Source organism: Falco punctatus (genome assembly GCF_963210335.1).
Source record: "Falco punctatus genome assembly, chromosome: Z".
NCBI classification, from domain to species: Eukaryota; Metazoa; Chordata; class Aves; order Falconiformes; family Falconidae; genus Falco; species Falco punctatus.
The window spans coordinates 77348705-77361469 of NC_137586.1; the positions used below are offsets into that span (position 1 = coordinate 77348705).

Here is a 12765-nt window from a genome sequence, read left to right on the forward strand (position 1 = left end):
TAAAGCCCAGCTTTATCCCAGTGTTATTATGAGTGTTAGAAGCCAGTCATTTGGGAAAAGAATTATGTTTATAGTTTTGTGGGTTTTTTTCCCTGCCTGATAGTATAAAAAAACCGAGACACTGGGCTGCGAGGGCAAAGGGATTTTTTTATTATTTATTATTATTATTGTTTTAATAGAATCGCCACATTTTGCCTGCCGTGCTTTGGAAAAATCCTCATTTTGTGGAAAATACTAGAAAATGAGTACTCATAATTCACCAACTGCTGATAATGGTGCAGCTGCTGTAGTACTAACTTGCCAAGTTCAAGAGAACTCAGACATTTTTATTACTTGAAAAAACAGGCTGAATCCTGACTGCTGTGGCTCTTATATTGCTGCTGTTGCTGGGAGAGCCATGCCATAGTGCGCATTTTGACAGACTTCCTCTGTTTCTATCCTTCTGCAGCACTGGAAGCTAAGGATTTGCAGAGCAAGAGATCCAGTGCAGGTGAACTGCTGTCTGCCACTGAATTTCAAGTACCACTGAGATCAGGCTTGCTCTGAAGAAGATTAGATCATGCAGTTTCTAATAAAATGTTAATGGCTAGATATCTCTACCGTCTCTGGATTGCTCACAGTAGAAAAAATGCGGCAGTAAAACAAGAGTGAGAATTTTTTGTGGTGCAGATTGAAGAGCTAGTGTAACAGCAGCATCACAAAGACAGCAAATCTTTGATGACTGTGAGGGCAAAGTGTTTTAGTCAGAATATTCAGAGCGACACCTTTGAACTAAACTCTTAAACATAAAAGTAATGTTGACAAAACCTGTTTAATTTTAGTGACATTTTGGCAGTTTGAGAAGCCTTTATTACAGATTTCACAGAGAGGAAGAAAGAGTCAAGGAAATGCTCAATGCAATAAGAAAAAGCAGGGACAGTAAGCAAAACATCATCATCTTGGGTTTCTGTAGAGAGAGAGAAAGAAGTAAATAAGGGGCAGCCAATATTTTAAGAGGGTTTTTGGGGTTTTTTAATGTTTGTAGGAGCACTGAGCTCTGCAAAGGAAGCGTAAGTGCACTGTTTCACACTGACATGAACTGTCCTCAGTATTACATGAACAGCAGTAGGCTGTGTCTGCAGTAGTTATGATTTAATTTTGCTGGCAACTTTACCAACAGTTAACAAAGACAAAGAGGAGGGAACAGAAAGTAAATCCAGTCTTCTGCTTTTTTTCTGTTAAGGTATACGAATGCTGGATGGAATAGTCACTGATGCTATTGAAGCCAGCTCCATCGGTTTCAATCCAGAACATGTGGATATTTACAGCGCAAGCTGGGGCCCTAATGACGATGGCAAAACTGTAGAGGGACCTGGAAGGCTGGCACAGAAGGCTTTTGAGTATGGGATTAAACAGGTATGATGCTTAAGAGAAAGATACAATGAAACGTGGCAGAGAACAGAATTCTAAAATGGTTGATACCCTTATGCTTTCTTCACTCAAACATATTTGAAAAGAAGGAGATAGATTTTAATGGTACAAGTCAGAGAAATTACCAGCCAGAACAGGACTTTTAAAAAAGCACTTGCTAGAGCTTTCTAAGCTGGTTTTAAGCTGCTATTTGCCACAGATAAGCTTTCTTTTTCCATCCTTACTTTTGCTGCCTTTGTCTTGCCCTACCCCCATCCTTCTCTGCTGCTTGTTTTGCACTGAACAGTAATTGGATTTCTGCACTGAAAGCCCATAAAATATAATACAAAATTTCTGCTTTGTGAATATTTTGCTGGGTGAAATAGTGATGCATTTTAGCACCCTGTGGATGGGCTTGTATTGTGCTAATTGCATTAGTTTATAAATTGGTGTGTATCATGATCCAATTAAAATGAAGACAGTAAAAATTCATGATGAAGAGTGGTGGAAACAATGTTTTTACAGTTCTTTTTTATATTATTCTCTTTAGATCTGGTTGGATGATAAGCAGGGTGCAAACTGAGAGCTACCAGGGATGTATTAATAAACTACTCTTCTTGGCAGTGAGGTGAAAAGATACCTAAAAATGGACAGGTACTAACAGAGAAAGGAAGACTGAATCAGAGATGGGAGAGGAGGGAAACTGAGGAAAGTTTGAAAGACAGAAGCAAAGAAAAAAGATTTTGGGAATAGGGCAGTTAACATTAGCAGACAGGAGAGAAAAAGAAAAAACAGTCTGACAGCTGACAAACATACTTTGAGGGAAGAATGGAGACCAAGAGGAGTGGGCTGGTGATGAACAGAGTTCTAAATCCATAGGTAGACAGCCAGAGAAGAGAGATTTAAAGGCAATAATTAGGGTACCAGTGTTCAGCTGTCTTACTCTGAAAAAGCAGGTTCTTTGGTGAAGAATGTGTCGTGTTTTACAACTTGTTTTATTAGTCAAAGGGAGCACATTTACCCATTCAGTCGTCAGGTTGCCTTTTGCAAGGATCTAGATGATCTCCTTTCTGCTTAAAGTCAGCCAGAGCTGGGGCTGCCAATGACTTTCATCCCTGTCACCTTACTGCTGGCCTGGTAAAGCACTGAAGCTTAATCTTAGCCTTAAGCATCTAAGAGGTGTCAGTAGCATTCTTAAGTGAAATCAAAGCAGGTGTTGTACATATACCAGTGCTTTTCTGGACTGCAGCCTTTATTCTCAGAGAAAGATACTATCTCATTTTCTGTAATTGACATGGCTTGTCCTTCCCAATACTTTTCTTCAATGTTTTTTAAATGTTTTAAACGTTTCTTTTAGTATTTTAACTGCTGCAGTGCTTTAGCACTTGCATGAATAACTTCAAATTGCATCTGTGTGGGATGATAAAAATCTGTATTTCAACTGCAGTTTCCAGTGAATGTACATACACATTAATATTGAACAACACAGGAACTTCTGCTTTTCATGTGGAACATGCTTTTTTCCACCTGAAGGACTAGCATAGCTTAAGACCAGGTAGGGTGATACGTGTTTCCCCTATGACAGCTGTGCTGGTTTACGTGCTGTCAGCTGCTGGCATCGGTTGTTAGCTTACTGCTCCTGCATTACACACTGGAGACCAGAGCAGGGAATGAATGTGGTTATGTCTGGAGACTGTAAGACCCTTCTGTAAGAGGAGGGAGGGTTTCCAGTCAGATGCACTTGCTGGTTCAGTGTGTTTCAGCAAAAGAATGACAACTGTGAAAGGCTTCTTTACAAAAAATAAGTTGGTGGAAAAGTCATATCACTCACGTCATTCATACTGCTTACCCATAGCTCTGTGATTACAGGAAAGACAACTGAAATAACCTCTTGCCATTTCTTAAAAATAATGGGCATTTTTCCTAGAAATGGTCGGGAACAAAACATCAGCTTGTGGGAAAAATTACCTGTTAAACACAGACTGTGGTTTTAACTTAAAAGCCTATTCTGAGGAAAGTTGCTGTACCTGCAACACTAAAGCTAGACCAGTCAGATAGAGATATACTGTAGGATGTGAGGTAGGATAGCTGGTTTCTTCTCTCCCTGTCTTCTGTAGTGCTTATGGAAAACCATCCTTTTCTACCTGAAAATTATTAGGCTTAGGGGAGGGCAGGGGTGGGGAGGAGGGGTGGGGGGAGGGGTGGCAACACCACTTGGTAAGAATACGTTACAGGGACTGATATATCTTTTGATAACTACTTATTTCCATTTTCTCTAGGGCCGAAATGGGAAAGGCTCCATCTTTGTATGGGCTTCTGGAAATGGAGGCCGTCAGGGTGACAACTGTGACTGTGATGGTTACACTGATAGTATCTACACTATCTCCATTAGCAGTGCTTCTCAGCAAGGCCTTTCTCCTTGGTATGCAGAGAAGTGCTCTTCAACTCTGGCCACAGCATACAGCAGTGGGGATTATACTGACCAAAGAATTGTAGGTTGTTTTTACCAGATTCAGAACAATTATAGAGATGTATTGTATGTGTAAATAACAAGTGAGAGCTCTTAAATGCTTGGTTTCAAGCGCCTGCTTTATGTTATGTTTCATATGCTTAGTGCTTTTGCCTTGAAACATTGAGGCATTTGTAATACAAAAAGTGATTGTATTCCTGGAACATCTACTGTGAAGCAATGGCTAAACAAAATCATTGTGTCAATGCAGTTAAATCGGCATGCTGAATTTGTCTGCTGTTTGTGTATGACAGAGCTCTCTGCGTGGTTTCATACGGTCCTTTTCTTCAGAAAGGGCAAATGAAGAGAGACAGAGAGTAAAAGGTAAAAGAAGTTAGTGTACTGCATGAGTCAGTACCTCTGGTGTACATTGCTTTTGTAAGATTGCAGCAGCCAACAATAGTGCTTCCAGATCTGTGAAAGGTACGCAGCAAGCAGGCGTATCAGTCTGTGTACCTTCATTAACTGTGCAAGAAAGAACTTGTACTGAAGAAAATTGCTGTGATAAAATAATGTTGAAGTACCTATAATTTTTGTTCAGCCCTGGTGGGTGATAATTTTACATTAAACTGCACTGATGGGGATTAAAATGATGTCATTCCAAGTTAGCCAGGAGATCAGTCCTTCCTAAGTGCATACTTTTCATACCCGAGATGTAGATATATGTGCAGATGAGTTTGGTGTTTAATTTCCAAATAAAGCATATGTTTCATTGCAAATTATAGTTCTGCTGAAGAGGGAGCAGAACACCAGTACTAATCCTATGAGTAATTTTCTAGCAAGCAGTAATTTTAAATGTTCTAGGCCCAACACAATGATCTGTTTTTATGATTCACCAGTAAGCCTGAAACACTTGATTGTGAAACCTTAGAATAAAATAAGATATTCAGTGTGGGAGTATTTTGTTCCAACACAAAGCATTTTGATACAAAAATTATAGTTGAAGTAAAAGAGTGGATTGAAATATGAACAGATTTAAACATCCATCACTTCTTCTGCTGGTGAGGAACTTATTAATATGCGCCAAGTAAAGGATAAGTGATTATTTTGTGAGTGTGGATATGACTGTATTTACAACTGCTTATTCATGCAGTCTGGGTTTTTTTGTTTTTTCTGTCAGACAAGTGCTGATCTTCACAATGAATGTACGGAGACTCACACTGGGACCTCTGCATCTGCACCACTGGCAGCAGGAATTTTTGCTCTAGCATTGGAAGCAAAGTAAGATGTCATACAATTACCTTTGAAACTCATCTCTCTCAGCCATACCACCATCTTCCCCAAAATGCTGTCTGTTTGAAGACGCACCATCTCATCCTGCAGCTCCACTTGTCGGTCAGACTTGCTCAGCCTGATGAGAAAAATAAGCAGCTACTTGCCTCAACACTTTCCTAGCAAAGCAGAACCAATATAGGTAAAAAGTGACGACTGAGGAATTTTAGTCTATTTTGTGCATTGGCAACAATTGTTTACTGAGTTCTGGTCAATTGCACTTTAAAGTGGTGAGGCTGCACATGTATCAGGAGAACGTAATTTGAAGACAATAGGTTGAAGGAGTTTAAGTCTCTAGTCAATTTACAGAACCTTTTCTGCTCATAATGAGACCTAAAATGGAAGGTACCCAAGCCTGACTGTCAGAGCGGGCAGGGAGCAGGCAGGTTCAGATCCTGTAGGGCTGGTAGCCAGAACGTACGACTTAGGGTGAAAAAGGACAGGACAGGACAGGACAATGGCTTTTTCACAGAAGACACTTTAAGTATTAAAGACTAGGCTTAGTACTTAATGGTGTAGGTTCAGCTCCATTTTCTATTGCATACTCCTTTGATGACGTAAGCTGATATACTTAGGGCCATATTTTAAAAAGTAGAGTTAATCACAGAGAGAATCAAATACCCTGTGAATTTTCAAAGTCCAGTTCCCATAAAGACTGGTGAGAAATACTAGTTTTGCTAGTTAACTTTAAATGCCTGAATAATTTTGAAGAATCTGACCCTAATCTTGCTAGATACTCATTCTTCGTTTACATGGAAATCTTGTCTACCTGGAGCAGTATTGTGAGGATAAGCATTGTGATATGATGTGTATTTTAAAATAATGGGACGCCATATACATTTAAAGCATGTTTGGCTGCAGTCTAATAATTGAGAGAAAAATGATAGGTAGCCCTGAAACAATTAACAAGGTACATTTTCTCAACAGCCCAAATCTAACATGGAGGGATATGCAGCACTTGGTAGTGTGGACCTCAGAATACGATCCACTGGCTGGAAATCCAGGATGGAAAAAGAATGGAGCGGGACTGATGGTCAACAGCCGCTTTGGGTTTGGACTACTCAATGCCAATGCATTGGTAGATTTAGCTGATCCCAAAAGATGGAAAGGTGTACCAGAAAAGAGAGAGTGTATTGTCAAAGACAAAAGCTTTGAACCAAGGTAAGAATTTGCATTAACTAAGCTTATGTGTATCTTATTGGAGCCTGAGGGTTAATATTCTGCTCAGCTTGCTCTGAACCAGACTAAGAGATTTCTTGCAATTCATTTGGTTTTGCCTTGCTATACTCCTCAGGGATAGGCAAAGAAAATTTGTTTGCTTGCTTTTTTTAGTGTAAAACTGATGGAAATTGCTAGCATGAAGCCTTAACAAAGAATAAGATTATTATGTCTGCTTGTGCAGCCAGCATATAGGTGGATGATACTGAGACTGAACCTGATCAGATAAGATATGAATACTTAGACCTCTATCAGCAGATGGATAAAAAGATAACAGGTTTCCCAGTGCCTTTTTTGAAAAGAAACATCTGTAATTGCTCTTAGCAATTCTCCTGTGACAGGCATAATATATGTTGAAATCAAGGTCATATACTGAGCTTTAGTCACCTCCCTAACACATTTTTTATGAAACGCAAGTGTCTCAAAGGCTCACTGAAACGACTTACCAGCCACATTCACAAGTGCTTCCAGCATAGTGAGCCTAAACTGAGCTCAACATACAGGTAAGTTGTAATTAGGCACTAAGCTGGTTAATTAATAAGGGTATCTAGATTGTTTTTGCCTCCACTTGTTCACTTACTGATTTATTGTCTAGAAAATATATAGCAGTTTCAAAGATTGAAATAAGTGCACCAAAAATCTCTCTGTAGAAACATATTACAGTGTTTTGGAGTGTCACTGCTTGGTAACCTTTTTATTTATGCTGGTTTACTATCAATTTTCTTTTATGAGCTCTTTCCTTTTTACAGAGTGTTGATCTGGTACTGATGGGTGTTGTACTTTATGCTTTTTTATTGCAGTCCTCTATGCTACATTATAAAAAAAAGATCCCATGACTATGAATTTAGAATTATTTATGTGGTAATTTAGATACCCCATTTTCATTAGAAGTAATGGAAATTGTGCAGAGAAAGCTATGCAGTGTATCTTTCTGAACAGAGAATGGTGCAGAAGTTGGCTTTTTTTTCTTGAGATGGCATTGACTCCAAAGGGTTAAATCAGCTGTGCCTGCTGCAGTATTTTAACTGAATGATAAGAGCCCTTCTGGAGATTTGAATATAAGTGATAACAGTTGTGTGATGTAGCTGCCTGCAAAGACTGTTTTTTTGTAGTCTCTGCTGGACAGCAAAGCGTTGACGGAAACCCTTGATGATCAAACTTGCTTGCTTCCTTCCAAGGTGTGTTGTACAAGTCTGTCTTATGCAGTGCCTATCACTTTTTCCACTTCAATATTATCTGTGCTTCCAGAACTTCCTATGTTTTCGACTGCAGCATTCAAAACTATAACAAGTGTGGAATTTGTCTTTACTTCTTCCTTTCTCATCCTTCTCAAATGGGTGTTAAATGTGTCATTTACACTTCAGATAATGATCCAGAATCAAAAGTTTCTGTGAGTAATAAAAGAACTGCTGTAATTTTGCCAGATTATTAAGAGCAAATGAGGAAGTCATTATTGAAATTCCCACAAAAGCCTGTGAGGGTCAAGAAAACTCCATTGCATCTCTGGAGCACGTGCAGCTTGAAGCAACGATTGAGTATTCCCGTAGAGGTGATCTTCACGTCACTCTGGTATCTCCATCAGGTACAGGAGGCAAAGGCATGCCTTGCTTGTGTTGCTGTAATGTGTAACGTTTATTTAATGAAAAAAAACACCTCTGTGTTCTTCAGTGTTTTTAAAAAAAGAGTTAAATATATCCTTAGGCAAATCTAGTGACCTCCAACAGGAGCTGTGAGGGCAAAGCATCCTGGGAACTAGAGAACTGGTTCTCTGAAACCCCTTTTGAGCCTTCATGTGTTCTGGGCTATTTTTGTGAGAAGAGGTTTGAAAATCATACTTCAGGAAATGAAGGCACTGTTTTTCATATGTTTTCATTCTGGCAACAGGACCTGGCAGTTCATGGCAGACAACAAATTATAGTTCAATAGTGCTTATCAGCCTTACTGTGATTTAACAAACTAATGGAAAACTGAGGAAATCTGACTCCCTAGATTTCATGTATCTGTGTCTCCCCATCGGTGTATTTAAAAACATAGTGTCTGTTAGGCATCTTAGTACATCTTTACTAAATGTGATTGAATATGGCAAATTATCTTGGCAATGCCCTGAAATAACACCATAAGGAGAAAAAAGAAAACCAAACCAGGAGAATGAGTATAAACGACTTTGTAGAGAGTAAAATCTCTTAGATCAACTAGTATTATTGGGGAAAAAAGACAAGCTTTCAGGTGTGAATTTAAACATTAAGCTGATCTAATTTACCGATATTAAAGGCTAGTCTAGTAATTCACAGATAATAAATCACTCAGCCTTGGTCACATCATTATGGCAGGACCTGACTAGAGAGCAGGCTTAAGATACTGTATATGCAGTATATTTCCAAACCCTGCTTTGTCTGGGATTCCCTTTAAGACTAATCTTAATTCTCCCTTTTCTGAGTTTACTTTTTGTCCTATGGGAGCAATATTGCTGTGAGGTGTTTTATCTTTGACTCTTGGTGATATTTTCAAATTTAATTCCATCTTAGATAAGTTTTAGTTTGGGAGTGAATATATGGACTGTCTCTAGGTACATCATAGAGGTGACAGCAATGGTAGCTGTCATTCTACCTTTTGTAGAGGTATTTCCCTCCCAGCACACTGTTCTCTTGCTCATATGTAGGAAGCATGGTTTCATCTTAGAGAAACACACCTTTTTGAAAGACTGACTACAGTAATATGTTCTTCATCTTTGTATTTCTGTGGGTTTAGCTGAGGCAGCAATAGTCAAGTGCCACTGCCTCTGCTACAGTATCATGTTGCCGTCATCGTTAAACTGTTTATCCCTTGGTTCTTGCTTTTTTCCACTTTTCTGCAAAACATTGCTACCGAATGTATGTCATTCCTTTTCTATATTTATGGTGTTACCTGTAAATGTATTTATAGCTTGTGATCAGGCTCCCTAGGGCTTCATTGCTCCTTATTATGTAAATACAGTTCCCTTGCTCTCTCCTTTTAGGCAAACAAGCACAACATATTTCCTGCTGTGCAGAAATACTTTGTGTACTGCAGCAGTTTTGTAATAATAATAACAGTACAAATGCCTTTCACCCTGTTGGAAATCCAGGCTGTAACAACTTCCATCCACTCACCAAAACAAAAAAAACCAAACCAAAACCAAAACAGTGATGAATTCAGGGTAAATCTTTCGTTTCACACCACTGCATGAGCTGGTTTGCCTTCAAAACTTCCATCTCAGAAATTTCCTTAACTGTTCTTCAGTGGAAAATGCTGGTTGTTTCTTACGTTACTTTATGTGCATGCACTACTTTTTTCTGTTAGAGAATGAACACTGAGCAAGATGTACCTTTTTAGCATGACCTAATGTGATAGTTTTTATGCTTTTAAAACTGCTGTGAAAATAGTTAAAGGAACCACTAGCTCAGAAATAGCATGTGTCCCATTCCACAAGCCACTGTTAAATAGTGTATTTTCCAGGTTACCTATTCACTAGTGTGCAAGCTGAGCAATGGGAAAAGTCAAAGCCGGCATGTAAGAAGAGTCACTACTGTTGATCTTGCACTTACACAGGGACCAGCACTGTCTTACTGGCTGAGAGAGAGAGAGATAAATCTCCCAATGGCTTTAAGAACTGGGACTTCATGTCTGTTCATACATGGGGAGAGAATCCAACAGGCACCTGGGTTTTAAGAATTACTGATGTGGTAAGTATGTATGTATGTTAACTAGCTATGTTTGGAAGCTAACGCAGATAAATTATCACTAACCACTACCAAACATGTTGAATACCGAGTCTTCTCATTAAACAAGCTACAGCAAGAGTGTATTTAAAGTAAATATCCACCTGGTTTAAAAATCAAAGGAAAAAGTAGGGTCAGATATTCTTGTTCTTTACATAAGTGCAAAGCACCATCCTCACTTCACTGACATGTACCTGTCAAAAAAATATTTGTGCTTTTGTTTTCCACACATTATATGTCACTGAAAGAAATCACTTAATATAATTTTCTGTGATTCATGGAGTGAAATATGTAATCAGATTAACCTATGATTAACTGCAAATTAGGTTTCTCTGCAGAAAAGAACACAGGATAGATCTAGTCTTCTTTTGGTGCATGTGTATAATTTTCATTAACTCAAAACCTTTTGAATTAATGAATTTCTGGTGACCTCAGAGAGCTGTTCTGATGTATATCTTTCCCTAACTCCTTTCTTAATTACTGCCAAACAATGTTTAAGGATTAAAGCCAAGAAATCTACACATATGACAGAAATAAGTTTACTAAAATCACCTGGGAATACAGATTACAACACTGAGACACCAGAATAAAGCTGCTTGATAGGCAACTGAAAAATCATTCCCTTTAAAGAGAGGGTGATGAAATGCACTCATCTGTGGAGAATTTCATTAAAGTTGTCTGCTAATAAGCTTGTCATTAGGGGTCAGATCGTGCCAGAAACTGAATGCTTCCTATCAGACACTGAGCCTCCAACCCCTGTTGACCTCAAATTGTAAACAGGAGGATAATGCCAAGTACTCAGCAGATGGACAAGGCAGTAGAAGTAAATATTATTATCAACCATATAGTGTTAATACTGCAGGCTTATAGATAACCCTGTGGTTACAGATATCCTGTTCTTTGTATTTAATGTAATGCATTTTTTTGGAACAAAGTTAAGCTGAGCTTGTAATTATCTCTCATTTTCCATTTTCAACTGAAAAGTTCCTGAAACTTAAAATAAACCAAGCTTTTTGTCCTCAAGCTTTCCTCAGCTTATAGGGTTTTGTGGTTCCTGAAATACGTTTTCATATTAATGACCCTAGTTGAAATCACAGATTCCTGGGCAGAGTTACTCATAATTTAGTTGTCATGTAAGTTGCGTATGTAAACTTTGGTGTAGACTTCTATTAGACAAGAAGAGCTTCAGCAGCTATCTTCAGTCACTAAACGACTGAGCAAAAATTCTGAAAGAAGCTTTGGTAAAATAACATTTTAGTGTTCTCTATACTTGTCTCCCACTTTCTACTATTTAAATACTGCTACCAAAAATAATGGACAAAGCATGTATTGCTCACTTCCACATGCTGTGTTTCAGGTTGCTGTGGTACACCACTACAGAGTATTATTCCAAATTGCTATTCCGATGTTAACTTTTGTGAGGAAATTGCCAAGGCAAGGAATGGCTTATTGAACAAATCCTATTAACACAGAATACTACTTCAGTAATTTTTAGCATTCTGTGTTGTGACAAAATTCTGTTCATGCTTAAATGATTAATTAATAATTACATTGCATCAAAATGTGTATTTTTTGAGTAAAGCCAGTGTATTAAATCCCACTTTCTGATATGTCCTGTCTTCAATATACCAGTCTTTTGTGCTTACAAATCATTGTCTGAATTTAGGTAGTAAAAACCTTACAATTTATTTTAGTTACTTCCATCTACTTTATGATCAAGTGTCCTGTCTCCTCTTCTTATGTCCTGAGAACTTACGCTAATACCACACTTGTCTTTTAGTCCAGAAGAATACAAAATGAAGGAAGGTTTGTAAATTGGAAATTAATTTTGCATGGCACTGCTACCCACCCTGAACATATGAGGCAGCCACGTGTATACACATCCTACAATGCTGTGCAAAATGACAGAAGAGGAGTGGAGAAGATGACAGACTTTGTAGAGGTAGTATTAAAGCAGGTTTTTTCCTTACCTATTTTTTGATTTATAAGAAAACGATACATTTTCCTAGTAATAATACACATATTCTGTATTCATTCCATCTAACCCCTGACCACTTTTGAATTGTGTTTTGTAATTTTATCCATATTAAGAACTGATAGTTTTCTTAATCTCTGTTTTCATTTGCCAACATCTAAGGGTTTTAGGGTGGTGGGAGGATATTGCTACTGAAGCAGTGAACTCAGTAGCTAATGTAGTTGAGTGGTACAAGGAGGGAGGAACACATCTCTGACAGACACTCTATATTTGTGTAATTCTAGTGAGAAAAAGTGTCACATCTGAAAGGAGCTTTGCCTGCTGGAGTGCTTCCAGGGAGCTTGGAAGGAAGGTAGTAAGAAAAAGACATGACAAAAGTCAGGGACTCACTGATTCAGAAGGTGTGGTTAGGTGAATCTGTTGCTGCTAGCTCCATTGTTATCCCTTCTTTACCTTTCAGGCGGAGTGCTCTAAACATACTACAGGCTTCTGACAGTGACAGTGGATGCACAGGCTGGTAGCATTGTACATTCTCACAAAGCTTGATTATGTCAACATCTTTGGAATACTTTATTCATCACATTACATCAGTTTGTCTCCCTATTAAGTAATTAGGCCATCCATAATGTACAGAGAGGTTAACCTTCCTCAGCCAGGTTATGAAG

General features: G+C 38.4%; 1 protein-coding gene across 1 annotated transcript in view; it reads left to right on the forward strand.

The window, feature by feature from the left end:
- Positions 1 to 12765, forward strand: part of PCSK1 (proprotein convertase subtilisin/kexin type 1) — a 46177-nt gene that overhangs the window by 13407 nt on the left and 20005 nt on the right. Inside the window, exons 7-13 of the mRNA XM_080371994.1 lie at positions 1223 to 1395; positions 3669 to 3881; positions 5019 to 5119; positions 6098 to 6331; positions 7813 to 7970; positions 9956 to 10089; positions 11906 to 12067. Of these exons, the coding sequence (XP_080228120.1) occupies positions 1223 to 1395; positions 3669 to 3881; positions 5019 to 5119; positions 6098 to 6331; positions 7813 to 7970; positions 9956 to 10089; positions 11906 to 12067 (1175 nt within the window). The remainder of the gene's footprint in view (positions 1 to 1222; positions 1396 to 3668; positions 3882 to 5018; positions 5120 to 6097; positions 6332 to 7812; positions 7971 to 9955; positions 10090 to 11905; positions 12068 to 12765) is intronic.